The sequence below is a fragment of the Stegastes partitus genome, unplaced genomic scaffold (assembly GCF_000690725.1).
Source record: "Stegastes partitus isolate 25-593 unplaced genomic scaffold, Stegastes_partitus-1.0.2 Scaffold1429, whole genome shotgun sequence".
NCBI classification, from domain to species: domain Eukaryota; kingdom Metazoa; phylum Chordata; class Actinopteri; family Pomacentridae; genus Stegastes; species Stegastes partitus.
This window is the reverse complement of record NW_007579160.1, coordinates 158379-180486: the sequence shown is the minus strand read 5'-3', so window position 1 is coordinate 180486 and position 22108 is coordinate 158379. Positions and strand designations below refer to the sequence as shown.

General features: G+C 40.4%; 1 protein-coding gene across 1 annotated transcript in view; it reads left to right on the top strand.

Annotated features, from left to right (window-relative positions):
- Positions 1 to 218: 218 nt before the first annotated feature.
- The window catches only part of shank2b (SH3 and multiple ankyrin repeat domains 2b), a 174064-nt gene continuing 152174 nt past the window's right edge, over positions 219 to 22108 (top strand). Inside the window, exons 1-2 of the mRNA XM_008299526.1 lie at positions 219 to 278; positions 7101 to 7178. Coding sequence (XP_008297748.1) covers positions 219 to 278; positions 7101 to 7178 — 138 coding nt within the window. The remainder of the gene's footprint in view (positions 279 to 7100; positions 7179 to 22108) is intronic.

Here is a 22108-nt window from a genome sequence, read left to right as displayed (position 1 = left end):
CTGGGTTCAAACTGAGGCTACAGCTGCTACTCGGCTCCTTTGCAGCACACTGACATCTAGTGTTAACGTCATCTTACTGCAGCTGCTCTCTCGATATGTCAAAGGCTTTTATTGACAGACTCTGTATATGTGTGTGTGTGTGTGTGTGTTTGTGTGTGCAGGCTTGTCGTCATGGCCACGTGCAGCACCTGGAACATCTGCTGTTCTACGGAGCAGACATGAGCGCCCAGAATGCCTCGGGAAACGCCGCTCTACACATCTGTGCCCTATACAACCAGGTGAGCCGCGGGGGTGTTTCCGAGCTACATCAGCACAGATGTGTGTTCATGTGTGTGTGTGTGTGTAATGGAGCACTACTGGACTGACCTGGTACTATTTTAAGATTAAAGCTAGATCTATCAAATCTGACAGAAATAGTGGGAGAAATGTGGAGCAACATACCAAACTGTGTTTCCCATTAGGGGGAGCGTAATCACTGACACGTTCACACTCCAAACTAAACTCTGATGTCCATTTAGCTTCACTGGTAAAAGTTGAAATAATAAAAAAAAAAGCACAACACCACATTGGGTGAAGCAGAAATCTTTACAAATGCAACTGAAAGACGTGTGCATCAAGAAGAAAATGCACGACTAACATCTAAAGTGTTATAAATTATTTCACTTTCTATAAACAATTCATAAACTGGAGTCCCACCAGGACTAATGTAGATTCCTCTATACGACCAGGGTCTTTTTCAAGATTTCTTCTTTTATCAGTTTCAATTCACATTTATCTTGTTTTCTGATCCAGTTCGCTTTGCATAATTATGTACGTATAGATCACAGCTGATAATATGCACATTTGTTGTCATTCTCTGAAATGTGTTTAAACAATACTTTCAGCATATTTGATTGGAGATGAACTCCATAGAGAAGTATTAGCTTGTGTCCTGATTAATGAGGTACTATGTTGAGTCAGACTTGCAGGTCTGCACTTATTTAGTTTATTGAAGTCACAGCTATGTGGTGTGATCAGAAATTTCAGACTGTAGAAATCAAAAACCGACTTTATTTGGGATTTAAAATTGGCTGCCATCCCCGCTGAGACGGTCTCCTTGTGCAGCGATACAGTGCTTCCAGTGCTCCAGCAACGCTTCAACGCTCCCCAAAAGTCCTGTTATGTAAACATGTTAAACACCATCTGCAGTGCATACCCTATATTTTGAATTGAATTTTTGGGAAGAGAAAGAAGTCGCATGAAGCTAAGTTTGGCAAGTAGGACGCACGGGGAAGGAAATTTGTGTAGGAGTGGCTAAAAAACCTGGTGTGAATGGACACACAGTGGCTTAAATGTTCAATGTTGAATGGTCAGAACATTATAGGAGAACTATACATCGATAGTCCAACTCTGGGGGATGAATTAACAGTCTATTATCAATATGAATGTTAATCACACTGACACTCGTTCTCTGGTCTTGGTGGCTGTGGCTCTTTCACTGTCAAAACTGTTGCTCCTGCTTTGATATTGTGTGCATTTTTCATTTCTCCTATCTATTTGGGATTAGTAGCACTTTATAAGTGTAAAAACTAAAAAATGTCACAGAATAGTAGTTCGTTTTGGGGGGAAAATGTTTTAATGTGCATTGTAACTTTTGAAGAGCTTTTTTTTTGCTAATATTTCTGTGAAGGTTAAGCATAAATAAACAAGTTCCAACTTTATCGATTGAATCTCGGTCTGTAATGTAGAATGTTTTGCCAGCGTCTTATTTTTATCCTGATTAGGGCTTTGGCACTCTAGATGCTGCAAAATGCATCCCAAATGGCCACGATAGGTCTAATTTAAGCAGAATAAAGTTTATGATGCAGAAAACTCTAAATGTTAAGTCCCCATATAATGATGCAGAGCTTTAGGAGGTTAAGACTGTTTCTTCAGTAACACCTAAACCTGTTGGATTCCCTCTAGTCCCAGTTTGTGTTTCTCAGTTTACACTGTTGGCAGTCCTTTTGGGAGATAGAGGTCCAGTGTTTCAGAAATGCTTCATCAGTCATTAACATCTATCAAATTTTTAAGTAAAAGCAGACATGAGAGATAATCGCCTCTTATATTCGATGTAGGGAAATGTGTTGTTTTGTTTTGAGTTAAGAACCTTTTACATGTAATATTGTGCTTCATCTCACAGAGCTGATTCAACAGCCTGAAACCCTCGCTGCTCACCTTCACTGTGTTTGCTGACATTCACTTTGCTTCTGCCTCTGCTGCTGACTTCACCTCATTCAGTTCTGCTCTGTTTGCGAACACCCTGCAGGGTCTTTGTTCCTTTTTCTCAAGAGACAAATTATTTGCGAGTCTTCTTCTATCTTATTTATCATACATTTGACGCTAAAGTGCTGCAGCTTAGAGCATCCCAAGAGTATAAACATACCACCACTGTCTTTGTCGAGTTGCAACAACATCTAACAGCTATTTTCCAGCTATGATGTGGAAAGTAAACATCTTAGATAAGGTAAACTCTTGATGATATGTAAATATATAGTGCTATGTCAGCCTGTAAGGTGAATTTACATTGCAGATGGGGATGTTCGAGAGGAGAAAACTACAGCGCAACAGGAGGCTGTTTTGCACTGCAGCAACTTGAAAGAATTTTTAGGGCGGCACAAACCTTTTTGCATTTTCCAACCCCAGGAACCACCCCTGTAGAATCTCTTTTAGGGGAGAAAAATCACCTGCTCCAGCCACTTCTGAGTGCCGTGCTTTCCCAAAAACTGCTATGTAAAAGTTGATGCTGATTGGTTGAACTAACAGAGGACAGCAAGTGCAATTTTTTCTGCCATTTCAATATCCGTCTTTGAATACCTCCTCTCACCATACAGGCAAACTTAACAAACCTCCTTTGTTCTATTGCCTGCATGCTCATAGAACTGGTGTTACGTCCAGTAACTACCACTGGTCATCGTTTTGATGCACTCAAAGTTCTCGTTTCGATCGTAGCTGCCTGATCCTTCACCGCAATGAGAACAGAAAAGCTCAAAGGGCGGAGTAGATACTTTTTTCCTCCGCCTGAAGAGGTTCTACAGGAACAGTTCTAGTGGTAGCAACATTCACACTGGTTCAGACATTCCAAAATGGCGTACGGGCTCCTGCAGCAGAAAACCGTTTATTGTTTATGTCGGTGATGCACGTCAAAGTAGCATCCACATTTCTGCAGGACCGAGGGTTTCCCAGCAGGTCATTGCTTGGTAACGAGATGATCGATGTCATCAAGCACCATGACAAGACCAAAAATAATAATTTTCCACCATGCCATAGCACGCCACTGTTTATTAGAACCACAACAGTGAACCGCTCTGTTCCTTCACAACCATGAACACACTGACTGTAGTTTATTTTTAATTTCTCACAATATCCAGCCCCACATGCGCCTGCTGCCCAAAAATGTGGTTTATTCTGCTACTAAAAATAGTTCCTAATAAAAACATTATATGGAAAAAAACAAAAACAGCTGTTTTAGGAAATCATTCTGTGGTTTAAAAAAAAATCTATACATTCAGGAGGACTTTTAAAAAGTTTTTTCCTCACAATGGACCATCGGGATTGGGAGTGAGTGGCACAGACGAAATAGGAAATGATAAGAGTCTTATCCGCCAACCGAATGTTCACAGAATAGATGAGCCATTTCAAAGACCACTTCAGTTAAACCTGCCTTTATACTCTCGAGCTAAAGGTCAGCCGTAGCCTCTAACACTTGTTTGTACAGCCAGTCATCTGAGACCGGTTTACACATTGCCCTTGGAGCACGGCCCGCTAAGCAGCTTCGAACGAAAAGCAGCCCACCGGTGTATTCGTATCAAAGCACGCTTTTAGTTCCACTTAAGAAATGCAACCCTGTTTCTGTAGCAAGGGAAACTTGTGCTTTTGACATTTACAAAGTGGTTGTTACACCATAAAATTGATTCCTTAAGGAAAATGTTGCTATTGTTGTGTGTATTTCTATTTGTAAACAATGTGTTGGTCCATCTCTTAGTACTTTTGGACCTCCCTGGCTTGTCTGTTTCACAAAAACTAAAGCTTCTTTGCCATTTTCACTGTCCTTTTTTAAACAAGCTTTACCTAAACAGGTGGAAATGGTACGCTTTGTTAAGAACTATTTTCAGCTGTGGATTAATGCAGCTTTGCCTGCTGCTCAGCTCGTAAAAGTCCATCTCAAATTCATGGATAAGGAGGGTGTCTGGTTTGGCGTCCTCAGGATCACGTCTTTACTTTTTGCAGATGACATAGTTCTTCTAGCGTTATCAGATCGTGACCTTCAATGAAAACTGGGATGATTTGCTGCCACGTGTAAAACGGCTGGGATGAGAGTCAATACCTCCACGTCTGAGGCCACAGTGCTCTGCTAGAAACTGATAAATTGCTCCTTCTTGGTAAGTGTCTAGTTTGGTTGTCCACAAGAGATGGAAAAATGGAGCTTGAGATGGACAGATGGATTGATGCAGCATCACCAGTAATGCAGGCGTTGTACCCAACTGTTGTGGTGACGTGGGAGCTGAGCCGGAAGGCAAAACTCTAGATTCACGGGTTGGTCTTTGATCCAACCCTCACTTCTGGTCATGAGCTTTGGGTAGTGACCAAAAGAATGAGATGCAAGCAGCTGCAATTCGCCAAGCTCAGACTTAGAGATACTGCGAGTGACTCAGACATCTGAGTAGAGTCGTTGCTCTTTTGTGCCAAAAGGAGCCTGCTGAGGGGATTTGGGAATCTGATTAGGATTCCAAGTTCCCAACTTTGGAGATTTTCGAGACAACTGGGAGGAGACACTAGTCAGACCCAGATCTCGTTGGAGGAAATACATATCTCATCTGGCCTGGGATGCCCAAGGAGGAGGCAGAAACCTTGTTGGGTAGAGGGATGTCTGGAATATCCTGTTTAGGCTGCTGCCACCAACACCCGACTCTGGATAAGCAGAATAAATGTATCTGCCTTTGGATACACAAACAATAAATGGATATAAAAAAAACATTTTAGCCCAAGTTCAGGAGCAGGACCACACCTTAAACACTCCCCTTGTCGTCATATGTCTATAAATGCCATCTCGCCCAACACACTCAGTCTCTACTGTATCTCCAAAGACAGCCTGGGCTGCTCACTCAAAAGAAGCAAAATTGAAAGTCCAGCTTTTGCTTGCATTACAAATAAAACACACACCTAAGGTTCAAGGTTCAAGGAGTCTTTATTATCCTCGTGGGGTAATTTGCTATGCAGCCAGCAGTGCAGAGAACCGCAGAGAAACATCAATAAATAACTAAAAGACAACGATAAATGCCCTGACGAGCTCCTTGATGTACAATCAAGAAATGTCTAAATACTTCCACTTCCAGCGTTTTGTTCATCACAGAGCCTGGTCTAAGTTATTATCTGATCCTTGTTCCTGTCTAACTTTTCATTTAGCCAGGTACCTCCGTCTTATTTTCCGGCCAAGCCTTCAGAATCGGAGCAGCTTCGACCCAGAGAAAAGCATTTATCTTAGCAAGCTAATTAACTTTACACCCACTCCAACAACTCAGCTTTTCTTCTCTCCATTCTTAGGGGTTCTTCCTTGGAGGTCTTGCTGATCCTGGTGAAACCTTCCTTTAAGTCGACTCAACATCACACTTAAAAATCTCACGTCAGACACAATCACGTGCATCTCATTGGCAGTGTGGTCCTTGCTCGTGAATTGCTAGTAGGGTCAGTTAATTGTCACTTTTCCCTGCACATATTGGAAAGACGAACACAGAATATTGTCCAGGCTCATCTTTTAAAATCTAAAAAGCCAAAACTCAAATCATGTGGCTCCTTATGGACTAACATTAGTCCTGAAACAGCAAAAGTTTGGTTCGAGGAATAAATCAGGTGTTTGTGGGCAATGATTAAAATCTGGTCTATTCCAGTCTCCTCTGTCAAAGCTGGAGCAATGAAGATGATGATAATGATGGCAGCATCTGCGAAGCAGAGGGGGTTGATGTAACCTGGATTATTCTGTTATTGGTTGTACTGTATGTCATAAATATGCATGAATTCTCACTCCTGCTGGATGGATGGAGTACTCTGAACAGATTCCAATGCAAAATGCTGCATGAAAAAAAAAGAAGCACGAAAACCTCAAAACTTCTGGCAGGAGCAAGCGAGAATTTCGCTGTCATCTTCTCCATCAGTGATCTCCGCTCACTAACGCAACATGAAATGCACAAGAAAAATCCATTTGGAGCAGAAGTTTCCATTGTGTCCAAGCTGCAGCGGCCAAGATTAGCTTCAGCCTCGTGAACACTTGAGATCTGACCTTTCTCACAATGCGTTCCGCTGTCTCTCCGGTTCTTACATTTGCTTTTGTGCCCAGCTTCTAATTATCCTCACAGCTCACATTTCCAGCTTCATTTTAAACGTAGCCTATACGGGGAAAAAACAAAACATGTCGTGGGATCGCTACACTCCAGATGGAGAGTAAAAATAACACGCTGATGCATGTCTTAAAATGTCTAATCGCGGAGATGTTTGTCGTTGCCGGCTACACTGTGCAGATTACGGTTGTGTATCAGTATCTGTGTGAGATAATTTTTCAACTCTCAATAGCTTATTGTGGATCTAAAAAAAGTATTTATATTCATGTGTGTGTGCACAGTGCATGCGTGGTTGAGCACTTTGTGGGCGATTTGTGCAGTAGATTCAAACCCCTCAGCACTCTACATCTCCGGTCTTCTCTCTCTCTCTCTCTCTCTCTCTCTCTCTCTCTCTCTCTCTCTCTCTCTCTCTCTCTTTCTGTTTCTCTTTCTATCTCTCTCGCCCTCGCTCCCTCTTTCTCTTTGAGTGCAGCAATAGATACACACTTAACAGCGAGAGAAGCTCCATTCCTGATATAGGTAGTGGATGTTCTGTTGTTTTGTTCCTTCTGTCCCTGTTTCAGTGATGGCATGTTCAGATATTTACCCACACTGACCAGCTCCTGCTCTGCTCTAGTTTTGGAAACATTCTGCTAATTTCCTGGAAATATTCTGAACAAAGTAGGGGAATTAAATGATTCCAGTGTTGCAGTCTCGCGGAGCGTCTCAGCTTCATGTTTTAATTATCTTTCTCTTTTTGTTTTCCAGGATAACTGTGCCAGAGTGCTGCTTGTTCGCGGAGCTGACAAAGAAGTGAAGAACTACAACAGCCAGAGTCCATTTCAGGTAGTGTAAAAAAAAAGACAGAAGAAGAAGAAGAGAGCACTCTTTTTCACTACTGTTTGCATGTTTTTGAATTACAAAAGATAGATTTCTGCTTTCAGCATAAGGAAAACATTTTTAGTAGCAGCACATTTTCTTCGTCTCATTTGTTACCATGGCAACAGTGCAAAATGGTCAAGGTCAGTTGCAACCCGGGATGTAAACGTCTTTCTGGCCAATATTTTAGATTTGTAGTAATTAAACCGTGTTTAGAAGCGAACTGAAAGTGAGCATGAAACGTTGATGGTGTCTCTTTAATCATTTAGCTTCTTGTCCTTGAGTGGATGGCTTCTTTTTTTTCTTTTTACACATTTATAGCAGAAAGTGTCTCGTCTGTATTGAGAATAAATACAGCTGCTCTGAGTTTGTCCCAGCATCTTCAGGAAGCTCAAGCAAGTCCAACTGCGTGCATTGTAGTTCTTGGATGACTGAGAATATTCACAGATTTTGTTTTCTGCACAGCACTAACTTCAAGGAACGCTAAAAGCAACTGTAGCTGTCTGTTTGAGTTTATCCTACTTGTTTTGCAAGGAAGAGAAGTGAAGCAGAGGATGCAATTCTTTAATTAACCCTCTGAACTCCAAGCAGTTTCAGCATGTTTTCGCTTCTGTCACATTTTTACTCACTGTGGGTTTATTTTTGACTGCATTATGAAGACACTCTTAACCATCTGAACTCCAAGCTTTTTTTGGGGACTTTTTTTTTTTTTAAAACTTTCTATCACATTTTTACTCACTGTGGGCTCATTTTTCACTACAATATAAAAGCTTGGCCCTTAATGGAAACAGCACAACCATGACTAGAAGTAGAGTACTCAAAACAATGTCTTCATAACGAGAAGTTGAATTTCTGTGATATATATATATTTAAAAATGCAATCACCACACTGAATATTTTTTCAAGTGCTAGCAATAGGGGCTCTACATGTATAGATATTTCACTACCTACAGTTTTACAGCTTCAACAAACGAAGCATTTTTCACACTACTCTGCACACCCACTCAGCAAGATATTTCACCGTGCAGAATGCATCTTCCAACAACTTGCCGACAGCTTTTTCCTCTGTATACTGTTTTTGAGCCATGCTGCATTTTTTTTTTATTGATCCACTATCTTTTATTCTTTCTCTCAGCCTAACTTATCATTTTTTCTCTGCTCTGTGAAAACAAAATCTGCAGTTCACCTGAAAACTCTTCATTTTTGCCATGCGACTGTTGTCAAGGCTGGCTTAGTGTTCTTTTACAGCATCTTTTGCAAATGCTTTATTTTTGTTGAATTTTTGAATCAGATATGTCGAAAAAAAAGTGACTCATTTATTTTGATCATTTTTCAGTCATAACCACGTGTTTCATGTGATCACTTCAAAAGCTGTCAGAAGGTTGAAAATCCGATATTTCTTTTGACAGGTTTTGGCGAAAAAATGGTGTCATTTTGGTGATTTCTTTTTAAAAGAAAACATGCCTCAAAATGACAGCATTTATCAGCCGGAAAGGAATCATCGGATTTTGAACTTTCTGATGGATTTTGAGCTAATCACATATTATTAGTTTAGAAAATATGAAAGTCTGACGATTATTTCTTTTTTCTTTTTTCTGTTTTAGTTTTTGGCTGATATATGGTGATTTAAAAAAAAAAAAAGAAAATATGTCTCTCTAACCTGCTGGCAAAGTTTGGAGTTCAATGGGTGAATTAAAGATGGAACAGGAAAATTACAGTTTTTTGTGCAGCAGTCGCAAGGTGGTGAACTGTTGTACATAATAAAAAAGTAGTGCGTAAAACCTGCTACACAGTCACACAGAAAGTCGTATTGCTTCAGTGTGTGTGCGTAATTTTCGGAGCCATTATTACGGGTATCCTATTGCATGTTTGTGTTTGTACTGGTGTGTACACTTTAGCAGCACATCCATTCCAGGGAGAAAACCCCAGAAGCTCTAAGAGCTGCCTAGCTGCAATGTTTGACTCATAACCTACGCCTGAGTTACAAAAGAGCCTTATTCAGGCAGGCGTTTATGAAAGGCAGTCCCACGGGGTCCTCGACTGTCCTCCACAGCCACTCCAGTGGAGCGCTTCATTAGCTGGAGCGCTTCATAAAGGCAGCGAGCCCGGGCCGAATGGAGATCACATCGGGGTGTTAGTCAGAGTTTGAGCTGCGTTGCTGGGTTTGCAGCTATGGCCTAGTTTTAGCTGCGCTGATGTTAACCTGCAGCTTTGTTTCCTTCTGTGTGATGCGTCTCTTTTATTTGAGCACAGTGCAGCATTCAGGATCAATAATCTGCTCGGGTGCATTGTATATGTGGAAGCAGAAAACAATCTTCCTTTGTCACAGCAGATGTAAAGGAAAAGTTCACATTTATATTCTGGTAAATATCCTGGTGATGATTTTCAGAGCACAAAAAGTTTTGCAGTGTTTCCACAATAAAAGGCTGTGAATTAAACAACGCCGCTTTTTGCACTAATTTGCTGTGCTCGAGCTGAGAAGCACCTGTTTCAGCTCCATTTTGCTGGAAGACGTGTGGAGAAATCTGTTCCTATTAGCCAGATGATGATGTTTGGTGCTGTTTTGATGTGTGCTGGTACAGATGGATGATAATTTACCAGGACAGCTTGAACACATCTGTTGACATGCACCACAGTCTCATCCTAGGTTAGTCTGTTACTGGGTATAGTGCTGAGATTTCTGTTTGTTTGTGCTGTAGAAGTATGTCTTTGACCCAGTTAAACCCTAGAAGTTTGAGCGTTTACTTTAAAGCAATGCAGCAGGTGGATATGTGTTGCTTTAGGTTGAAGCAGTTTGTCTGAAGCCTTATCAGATGCCAAAACACTGCAGCTACGTAAAACTAAACTGCACTCTTAATTACGTTTTCATGGAAACCTATTTTCTCCCCCATTATGTGTGTTTGTGACGTATCACAAATACTTTTCTCATCAATATATCTTTGCTATTTAAGTTAATGCTTCATTGTCACTGCTTTTCAGACAATTATTCATATGAAGGATGTGGCAGGACTAATCGCTGTGGTATAAATGCAGAAGAAGCTTCCAATGTATTGTGAGAGGTTGCATTCTAACCCAAACGGTGACATCTTTCTTTAGCAACAAGTAAAAACAAGTTCCTAGTCTGGCTGTAATTTTAACCCCTAAAGAAATCCTCTGTGTGAATCGAAGGTCAAAGTTACATTTTTGAAGTTTCTTCCATCAAATTATTCTTTTTTTTCCTTAAAATATCTTCGATGAAACTCTGCACTGCACTTCGGTGTGGACTTTATTTACAGTTTTGGCGTTTTTTTTTTTTTTTTTCTATTTCTATTTTTCTCCCTGATCCTTTTTTTTTTTTTTTTTTTTTTACTAATAAATTGATGTTTTTTTTGTATATATGTATTGGATCTTATCGGTAATTTAGCATCTGTAAAATATCATTGAAGAAAAATTTACTGTAAAAAAAAAAAAAGTGTAATTTTACAGCCAAAATGTGTATATTTACAATTATCATGTAAATTATTTGTTCTATGTGATATCACTAACAAAATCAGGAAAATCAGTAAAATACCAGGAAAAAAGAACAAAAATATGACAGTTAGAACCTTCTTCTTTTTTTTTTTTTTTCTTTTTGTTTTACTGTGTTGCTTCCACTAGAACGTGTGGATCTATACCGTCGTTTCCACTCTTTCCGCCCACCCCTCCAAACTCGCTGCAGCTACAGCAAACCAGCTCATCTGTAATATCTGAGTAATTCAGCCGTACATGTTCAAACCTTCAACTCATAGTGAATGTCCCACTTTGCAAGCTGACAGGATTGATTTCTTACATTCGTTACATATGAAACCCTGGAAGTCTGAGTCAGAACTCATTATTACACCACATTGTCAAGGTGGAAGTACTCAGCCATGGTTGACTGGTTATTTTGCTCATTATGTGTCTTCCAGCATTAAAAAAAAAACACCGAAGGGACGAGTTAACAAGTTAAAAAAGAATAATAGGAATAATGATCCCATTCGGGATGTGATTGCCAATCTCATGGGTGAAAGTCTTGATGCTGAATTATGCATCCACGACCCCTTTGACCCACTAACACATCACAGGCTTACCTTCCGGGAAGAAAAAGCCTTTCTTTCAGAATGTAAATGAGAATGCAGTTTAGCTGTATAGGAACAGCAAGCTCAGTGGTATTAATTGTCTTCTCATGTGATATTGGTGTCAAAAATGTAATTCCTGCATGTAGACAAACAAGCGACTATATGATGTTTACATGAACAACACAACATTGCTTCACTGAGTGTAGATGTTTCCATGCAGAGTACAAGCTTTCACTGATGAACAAGAAAAGGATATGAATCGCATGCTGTGGCCTTCACCTTCTCTGGGTCTCAGCACAACACAACCATCTCCCAAAGAACGAGAACTATGTGAGGCATTGAGGCACAAGACAGCGTTTTCCACCGCTATTGTTAAAGCAGGTGACTTTACAGACTTATTACTAAGACAGTGTATGTGGGCTTTAATTTGTCACCCAACGGTATATATCAATGTTGCAAATGAATGCAAAATAACACAGAATAATCAAATTTATGCTCAGTCGAACGAGCTGTGGTCCATTGTTATGCAATATATCAGATAAACCTCCTCAGGCACTTCAAGCACGGATGTAAGTGATACACTGGGTTGCTTTTTGATCGTATTTTTCTTCCGTTTCCTAACTTGGACAACAGACTTCGGTTTCACAGTGGCACTATATCGCATGTCTTAATTTCCCATCGCTTTGGAACGATAGCATCGAGTTTTGCTGCCAGTCAGTCAGAAACAAGAAGCCCGAGTTGCTTTCTGCACCCAACGTTTTGCTGGAGCGTTCGGCAAACATACAGGCTGAAATCTGTTGTAAAAGAGACACAAACAGCAGTTCCTCCGCTGACAGCAGGCTCAACAGCAGAACAGCAAGCAGCCACTAGACATGTTGGACTCTCACTTGTTGTCGAGTGGAAAAAACTCGCTCTCTTGCTCTTACTATCTTTATCATTGTTGCACTCTCCTCCTACACACCAAGCCAGGAGCTGATTCCAACAAGTTTATGCCTGTTTTCTGATCAGCTGACATCTGGGAAATGCAGGAAATAAGAAACAGAAGTAGATGAAGGAAAGAGGGATTCGTGCATCAAAAGCATAAAATTACATCATATTAACTGCGCTGCGTGAGTCCAGCAATGCAAAAAAAAAGTATACTACAAGTACAAGAATCATAGGAGCTTCAGTATAAAAGCAGCTGGACTTCTCTTGTAGGTTCTCTGTGGAACTTACAAGAGAAGTCCAGCTGCTTTTCACTGACTTACTGAGACTCTACACAGACATACAAGCACTACATATGAGAGTGGATATTTGAAAAATACGTGGACAGGTTGAGGCTGTTCTTGCAAAAGAATGGGCTTTATCTTGCAGCTGTAACATCCTCAGCTGGCTTCATTCTTGCCAGCAGATGTTGGATGCAACGATTTGCTGCCTTTCAAACGAATGAGCATTGATTCACAGTCAGGGTTTCAGTTCCTCCCACAGATGTTGGCTCTCTGTGTAATCTAGTTAAAGACCCCCTCAGGTGAATATCAGGTTTTTTTTAAGGATTTAAGGGATTCGAAGAATTCAAAGGCTTCATTATGATTTGTGATACTAAGCAACTTATCAGTACAATGAAATTCTGAGTTTACAGTGTCTCTGCTTGGTGCTGTGACACCATGTTCATATGGTGCTTTTTATATGCTGGACACATCATGACATGTAGTGCAATGAAATTAGCAGTCAAGGTCATGCAGTTGTACCTTGAAACTGCAGCATACCAATGATGGATTCAGACTTCTGGGGTTTGATATGTAACAAACCTAAAGAACCAATCCTGTCATGTTGAGAAATGTGACTTTTTGTATCATTGTTTTTCTTCAAAACTGGTTTCTGGTTCCAACATGTGTGGTTGAATTACTCTAATATTACCACTCACCATTGTAGAGTAGTTTTAAAGTTGTGAAACAAAATTGCAGGTGAGCTGGTGTACTTGAGCAGCAGTGAGAGAGAGGCAGGAGCTGAAGCAACAGTGTGAGGCATTTTAAGGCAGAAAGGGATGTTCATGTAAAAAAAAAACTTTAAAATATTTGACTTTGTTCCAAAGCTTTCAGGGGTTCAGATAACGAATCGAGAGGGACATTCGGTGCTTCCTTTTCTTTCTTTTTTATGGAACTGATGTTAAACTTGAGGACATTTGCATAATATAAGTATTCTTCTTGAGTATCTTTTTATGCTGCAGCATAGAGATCTAACTCCACTGGAACTGATGGTCCAAGACCATCCATCCATCCATCCATCCATCCGTCCATCCGTCCATCCATCCATCCATCCATCCATCCATCCATCCATCCATCCATCCATTCATTCATTATGCACCGCGTAATCCTCACTAGGGTCGCAGGGGAGCTGGAATCACTAATTAACCTCAACATGTTTTAGGACTGTGTGGGAGGAAGCCGGAGAACTCAGAGAGAACCCACGCTGCACCCACAAACTTCACTGCTGCCACAGTTGTAGTGTTTGAGTGTGTGTGTTTGTATGGGCTGCATTTTGACTTGTTTCATTCACAGTTTAATCACCTTCTTAGCTGATCACATTCTGTTTGTGACATTACATTGCACTGCATTTAAATATTTTTGAAAGCTACCAAAAATCAGCAAAACCTTGAACATCTGAAAATCAGTGCATCAAAAACAAATACCTAAAAAAACATGCAACAAATAACAACAGACAGATGAGCTTCACAGCAGCTTTCTTCCAAGAACCATCTATGCTCACTTTTTGTACATGTTGTAGGGTGCAGGACCACTTTAATATGCCACCAATGTCACTACAAACATTGTCTAAGCCCCTCAGAAAAGTCTACAGGTAGACAACTAACAGGAAAGATGCATGATTTCTTTGAAAAGTCTGCATCAGAGCTGTCATGGACTTGAGGATTTGACAGTTAGGCAACTATAAATGGGCCGGAACATACATAAAAGTCCCTGAGTTTGGCGATATAAAGTGTATTTATAGTGCAGTTTTCCATTTTATTTATCTACACCATTGTTGAAGCGTGTTTGTACTAAAATGCATTTGCAGTTGCACATTTCCTAATAGATGAATTGCAGAGGAGGAATCCCGTTTCATGTACAGTATGTGTAGCTCTTCATTTGTCTTCACAGAGTGTGTACGTGCTTCTGAGTTGAGCAGAGGGAAGCTGATTGAAAACACCATCATTAGGAGCCACAGTAACAACTGCACAGTGTAAATGTTAATAAACAGCGATTGCCACAGCTGAATGAGGCACGCTTTACGCTGCTGTGTGTGCTCTTAATTAGGACACTCTGTGGGCGTGTTGTGGCCATTTGATAACATCATGTGTCAGTTCAGCGTCTGTGTATTTATATGTGCGAGCATCAGTTTAGCCTCATAGCAGTTGTTGCATGTAGCACAAGAAGTAAGGATTTGACTGGAGCCCATCATCCTCTCTGAGTGCCCCATTTTTCCAGTTAGAGGGCTTTCAAAGAGATAACAGTTCTTTATTTAACAATGCCCTCCAACAATTGGCCCTATCCTGTCTACTTTGCCTAACTCCTTTCTGCCTTTTTTTGTGTCCTCAAACGGTGTTTGCATCTCCACAATCTGACCTCTGTGCCCTTTTAAGCTCTTCATCCTCTCTATAAATCCTAATTTCATTTACCTTTCCCTTCAGTTTCATCTTCATGTTCCTTATATCTCCTCTGCACGTTTTTTTCCCCCTCCATTCCATTCTTCTAATCTAATTCCTCCCTGCACTCCTCATTATATTCTTTGTCTGTTTTTTGCTTCCTTCGTGCCCTCGGTGCCCCCACACATTTTCATGTTCTTCCCGTTGCCCTTGGCACATACACTAAGTCAGACGCGATTTCCCCCCCTCTGCTTTATTATTCTAAGCCCCACACGGTGAATCGCAGCCAACGGTGGCGCGTCATGCCGCGAAGTAAGTGTTTGAATATTCACGTCAAACTACCTCCTGCCATCAGGCCAGTTTTGCGAAAAGAATAAGTGGGCGTTTTGTGATGAAATTGTTTCACCATATAAATAGATCTGCAAACAGATTCAATTTTAACCTAGTTCAGCTTAACCTCCCCCCCCGCAATCAACAGCTGAGGTTTGGTGCCATAGCAACAATTGCTGAGCACAGCAACTGAAGAGATGCTAGAAGGAAGATCCAGCTTCCATCACCCCATTCCCAATCCCTCAAATGGGAATTATTAGCAGCAAATGAACACAGATTAACTCAGTGTGTGAGGTAACATTAGGAAAATCATGCAAGTATGAGGATTTTAAAACTGCTGTTTCATACAATTGGTTCCATGCAAATATATTAAAATGCCACAAATTGCGTCATTCTTCCGTCACTTTTTGCAGCTGTTCTAATCAGTAATGTGATATTAACCTTGTGAAGCCCTGGGTGTCCTTTGTTCCTGTCACATTTTTACTCACCATGGTGTCATTTTCACTGCAATGTAAAGTCCTGCACCTCTATGGAAACAGTGCAACCATGAATAGAAGTAGAGAGAACTTGAACATGTCTTCCGTGCAGCATACAAACGTTATAATGCTATACGTCATAAAAAAGAAGAACATACTAAATTTAAATTTCTCTGATTATCTGGAAACCTGAAATCAACATTTACAGTGCCCATGTGTGTTAGCAATACTGGAAATAAAAAAGAAAAACAAGGGTAGCTCTACATTCAATTTAATATTTCCTGTACTTGTCTCCCACGTGGAACCGCCTGCTGTTCAGATGAAAAGTCCCTGGATTTTTGGCTAGTTGTTGCTCACAGCTGACTCAGTGATGGGTTGTCAGGTGCAACAAGGAGTTTTTTTTTAACAGGATCTGCTAAAGATGCTTAGAAAAGGTTTTTGTTTTTTTTTCTTAAATTTTAAATAAGACATATACAATGAAGTCATTTTGATGAGCTTACATTTTAATCAGGTTGGTGTATCAGAGATGATGTGTTCAATGTCCATCTGATAGTTGAAAATCTGATGACTGTCTGGTTTTACGGGTTCTTTATTTGACAAATTGTGTGATTTTGGTGATTTAAAATAACTATGTAACATGCCTTTCATTTCATGGCTTAGTAAGTGCAGAGCTGCTTTCAGGTGGACTTTTAAACATTGGACAGAGCTGTGTCAGCTGTTTCTCCTCACTTAGTATTTATTTAAAACTGAGCTATTCATGTGTCTTTTTTCTACAAGGAGAAAACAGCCAAAAATGTTAAATTCTTCCTTTTCTGTATGCTACTTTAAACATGAACAGGCCTTGTGAGATTGTTCAAACCTTCACTTTAATCTAAGTATATATATCATATTTTGTACAAACATTACAGTTTTTGCTCTTGTTTATGTAGCTCCCTTTACTGTGAAACTCAAACTGCCTCAGGAGAGCTATGGAGAACTTTGAACAATTGCTTGTGGATCAGCTCGCAAAGTTTTAAATGTGCAGCTGCGTCTTTTCTCCTTCCTCTGTTGAACTTTAGTTCTTCAATGATTGCCGATTGATTTTCCTTTTCCCCGCGTCCTCACCGCACCTCTCCGTTTTGATCCAGCAGACCTGTTGCCTCTGCTGATGTTCCACTCGGCCGCTTCCACGTCCATCCCATCCCCCCTCTGTGTTATACACAACCATTTGTCTCCATGACAACCAGGGGAGAACAGGAAAAGAATCGATGTGGGGGCGGCGATGGTGGTGATGGCAGTAGTTGTGGTGATGGTGGGCAGCGGAATGATAATGAGAGATAAATTGTGACTGTGTTTCCCGTTGCTTATTGGTTACCTGGTTTCATATCTCACTTGATCAGTTGAAATTAAAGCGTCCTCTGCTGCACTTAACTCCGGTTTCATGTCGGCGTCTGGAAGAAAAAGTTGTGGGCCGAGGCAAAATCTGAGGCACTGGGAGATCAAATGATGTAATTGGATTGGAAGAAAAGCTGGTATGTGGCTGCCGGTGGCTTCATCTGGAGCTTCTGTCCTCTGATGTTGAGTGAGAGAAGTGCTTTCATCATGTTGGTGGATTGATATCAGGTTGCTGTTTTAATGTTAGATTTTAGTGTAAAGATGATGTTTCACTCTTGTTTATGTCGTCCTTGACATATATACTGTTGTAAGAAAGTAACACTAGGTACGCTGTAAAGGCGGCTCTCTTTATCTGAGCTCATTACTAGCAAGTAAACAAACATTTAATCCTCTTCTTGGGCCAATTTGTGCCTTTAAAAAAAGAGCAGTTACTGAATTTTATGGCAAGCCAATCAGTAACAGCTGAGATACTGTGTGTGCTTCCGCTGATTTAAGAAGCACTGATTAATGTTTTTGCAATCCTTTTTATGTTCACCAAATCTTTAATGAAAAGCCTAACCACTGGTAAAGCATAACAAAGTACATTTACTCCAGAGTTGTACTTTAGTCAAATTTGAGATACTTGTACTTTTCATCAACTCCATTTCAGTGGGAAATATCCATCCATCCATCATCTATACACCGCTTAATCCTCATTAGGGTCGTGGGGGGCTGGAGCCTATCCCAGCTGACTTAGGGTGAAGGCAGGGGACACCCTGGACAGGTCACCAGTCTATCACAGGGCTACACTTAGAGACAGACAACCAAGCACACTCACATTCACACCTACGGACAATTTAGAATCACCAATTAACCTCAACATGTTTTTGGACTGTGTGGGAGGAAGCCGGAGAACCTGGCGAGAACCCACGCTGCACGGGGAGAACATGCAAACTCCACGCAGAAAGATCCCGGTGCCCCCACCAGGCGACCTTCTTGCTGAGAGGGAACAGTGCTACCAACTGCGCCACCTTGCAGCCAGTGGGATATATTGTACCGTTTATTTCACTACATTGATCTCAGAGCTCCAGTTTCTTTACAAATGAAGCTTTTTGACACAAAACATATGAGAAACTTAAAATATGTTTTGTAATTATTTAAACTAACCAGCAGGTCATAGAAGTAGAGTTGAATAATTGGCCAATTTTTCAATTCAGTGGGCAGATAATTTGCAACTATTTTGATAGTTATTAGAGCACAATGTGACTATTTTCTGAATTTTTACAAATCCATAAGTTGATTAATATTCAGCAGTAATAATCATTAGCTGCACTTAAATGCAAAACTGTTTAAATAATAAAATCCTGCTTTTACATGAATGGATGAGTGATGATAATCTAATGACAGCCACAGTTCTCTGCAGAGAGCACTTTCAATACTTGAAGTATGTTTTTCTGATACTTACACTTTCAGTGCAGAGTTCTTAGCAACAAAGTGCTGTTACAGTGTTGTATTACTACTTTTACTTTAGTAAAGGAGGAATATACTTTCTCTACAACAGCATTTAGCAGCTACTGAGTGAACAAAAGACCCTCTTGAGTTGCATTATGTTAATTATAGGATGTGATGATTTAGGAGTTTGGCCCACAGTGCAGTCTAACAGTCAGGGTACCTCAACTTGTTTCCATTTTCATCATCATCATCATCATCTCTTTTTTTTAAGATCCCCCTCTGATGAAAATCAGGTTTTTATGGAGATGAGATTTTAGAGGTTAAATCGACATCCTGAGAGGGAGTCTGGTCTCAGTCTCTGGGGAATTCTCCAACTTTATGAAAGTACCACAGTTAGATTATGAGTCAATTGCAGGAACTCTTTAAAAACAGACCCAAAGAGGTAAGAAACTTTCAGGTGGTCAGACAGATTGTAAACAAACTAGTTAAACCTATGTGGATCAGTAGGCAAAGGTGAACAGAAACATTATTAGCAATTTTAATCATCCACCGCAATTGGCATTTAGCTTTAAATTTCACCTACTTGTCATAGTTGTGCAAGCGCACACTTTTCATATCTAAGGGATTATTACAGATGTGCACTTTGCTTCAGGTTAATCTGGATAAACAGTTTTTACAGTCTGTCTGCTCGTGTTTCTTTTCCTGCTGGTCTTTTTTTCAATGCATTATTGCATTTCGAGGTCTCAACAGCTGCAATCAATATCCGACACCCTCATCTGTACTGAACTGTAGTTTTCCTTTAATCAGCACTGAATCCATGTCAGCTGGATTCAGCATTTATGTGACATTTCTCCAAGAGCAAATCGTTACCATCCCAGAAAAATGTGGTGAATGAAGCTGATTTATAGTCTTTTCTCGCATTTCATTCGTTGATAAAGTGGAATTTTGATATTTCACTGCTTTGCCAGATACAGTAAGCACAGATTTGGTGAGTTGTAGGTAAAAAGCATTGAGACATCTGGGTTAAAATGGACTTTCTTTTTTTTTTTATGTTATATTTAAAGGAGGATATCAGTATAAACCTTGTGTCGTTCCCATTAATGTGGTCATCGTGGCTTTAACTGTCGGGATAACTTCGCTGTCTTTACTTCTGTTGAAGAGATTTTAGGAAACTGACTTCAGCAGGGAATAATGAGCAGCCGCTCCCCACAGCTCTCCAAAGAAACATGATTTTTACATGAGTCATTTCAAACATTCATTTACAGAAATTAGCCACCTGGACCAGTCATTTTGCTCACTGTTTGCTTCTACTGACTGCAGTTGATGTTGGGGATTCAGAAACCCATCCAGGGTGTTTATCAGAGCTGCAGATTTATTAGCTGTAGTTTCACAGCTGGGATTATTCTCATTTGTAGACACCAGGTCTGAGCGATATTGTTGAATTTTAAAATGATCTTAATAACACGCTTCGTTTCAGTCATGCTGATGATAATTGATCCGTTTTAATGGCCTATTTTAAAAAAAAGACCAGACCAGTTGAAGAGCTTTAGCGTATTGATGAAGGTACACCTGTAATAAATGAACTGAAATAAACACATAAAACCTGCAGAGAGGGCGACCAGAGTGAAACTGCTCCTCAGATTAAATTTCTTAATGATGAGCCTGGTCTGGGTGTCACTGGTCGTAGATCCAACACTGACCTTGCTGCACATCTGCTTTGGTAGTTTTTGGAGCAGGCTGTTGAGAGTTTTTTGGTTTGGAGGAGATTGTTTGTCACAGACTTGGATGACGAAGGGACTATACAGCCACAGACTAGCTGGTCTCAGGAGACCTGCGCGGCTCCATTATCAATATAATTACGACAGGCTGGTCGAGGGAGGCAGCACACGAGGGCTTTGTACATGCAGCCAAACTTTACATCTTCATTAAGTGCTTACATGGCAGTTTGCATCTGATGCTTTCAAGTAAAACTGTAGAACCTTCTATCGACCTGTTTTCTTATTGCTGTTGGTAAAGTGTCTATTGCTGGTAATGGACATGTCAGCCATGAACAGGTTACTGCAGCAGTGAGCCAACCAAGACTCCACAAAAGTGCATTCCCATACAACTAAACTACATTCTCAATGATGTTTTGAGAGGACTGTATTATTTTATTACTGTGAATGTCGATTTTTTTTTCTAAATAAATGTAATTTGTGACCTACGACACAGTGGGGCAGGTGGCCACTTTAAAAGAGTGCCATGTCCACGGTGAAAGGTAGGAGGAGAGCACAGAGGCAAAAAAAAGCAAACCTGTACATGTTGGAAACTTTGTTAAGGTTAGGCACCAAAATTACTCCGTTAAAATTAGGGGAAATATAATGGTTTGGGTTAAAATTCAGCCCTTTTGCCAGCATCAACTCCACTTTTTAGGTTCCCAGGGTGACAAGATCCGGCCCTCTAATATATGATTATTTGGCAAAATAGGAGCAACAGTGAAGCAATGAAATAAATGGGAAAGACGCAGCTGCAAGGTGGTGCAGTTGGTAGCACTGTTGCCTCGCAGCAAGAAGGTNGTGTTTCTTTTCCTGCTGGTCTTTTTTTCAATGCATTATTGCATTTCGAGGTCTCAACAGCTGCAATCAATATCCGACACCCTCATCTGTACTGAACTGTAGTTTTCCTTTAATCAACACTGAATCCATGTCAGCTGGATTCAGCATTTATGTGACATTTCTCCAAGAGCAAATCGTTACCATCCCAGAAAAATGTGGTGAATGAAGCTGATTTATAGTCTTTTCTCGCATTTCATTCGTTGATAAAGTGGAATTTTGATATTTCACTGCCTTGCCAGGTACAGTAAGCACAGATTTGGTGAGTTGTAGGTAAAAAGCATTGAGACATCTGGGTTAAAATGGACTTTCTTTTTTTTTTTATGTTATATTTAAAGGAGGATATCAGTATAAACCTTGTGTCGTTCCCATTAATGTGGTCATCGTGGCTTTAACTGTCGGGATAACTTCGCTGTCTTTGCTTCTGTTGAAGAGATTTTGGGAAACTGACTTCAGCAGGGAATAATGAGCAGCCGCTCCCCACAGCTCTCCAAAGAAACATGATTTTTACATGAGTCATTTCAAACATTCATTTACAGAAATTAGCCACCTGGACCAGTCATTTTGCTCACTGTTTGCTTCTACTGACTGCAGTTGATGTTGGGGATTCAAAAACCCATCCAGGGTGTTTATCAGAGCTGCAGATTTATTAGCTGTAGTTTCACAGCTGGGATTATTCTCATTTGTAGACACCAGGTCTGAGCGATATTGTTGAATTTTAAAATGATCTTAATAACACGCTTCGTTTCAGTCATGCTGATGATAATTGATCCGTTTTAATGGCCTATTTTAAAAAAAAGACCAGACCAGTTGAAGAGCTTTAGCGTATTGATGAAGGTACACCTGTAATAAATGAACTGAAATAAACACATAAAACCTGCAGAGAGGGCGACCAGAGTGAAACTGCTCCTCAGATTAAATTTCTTAATGACGAGCCTGGTCTGGGTGTCAGATCCAACACTGACCTTGCTGCACATCTGCTTTGGTAGTTTTTGGAGCA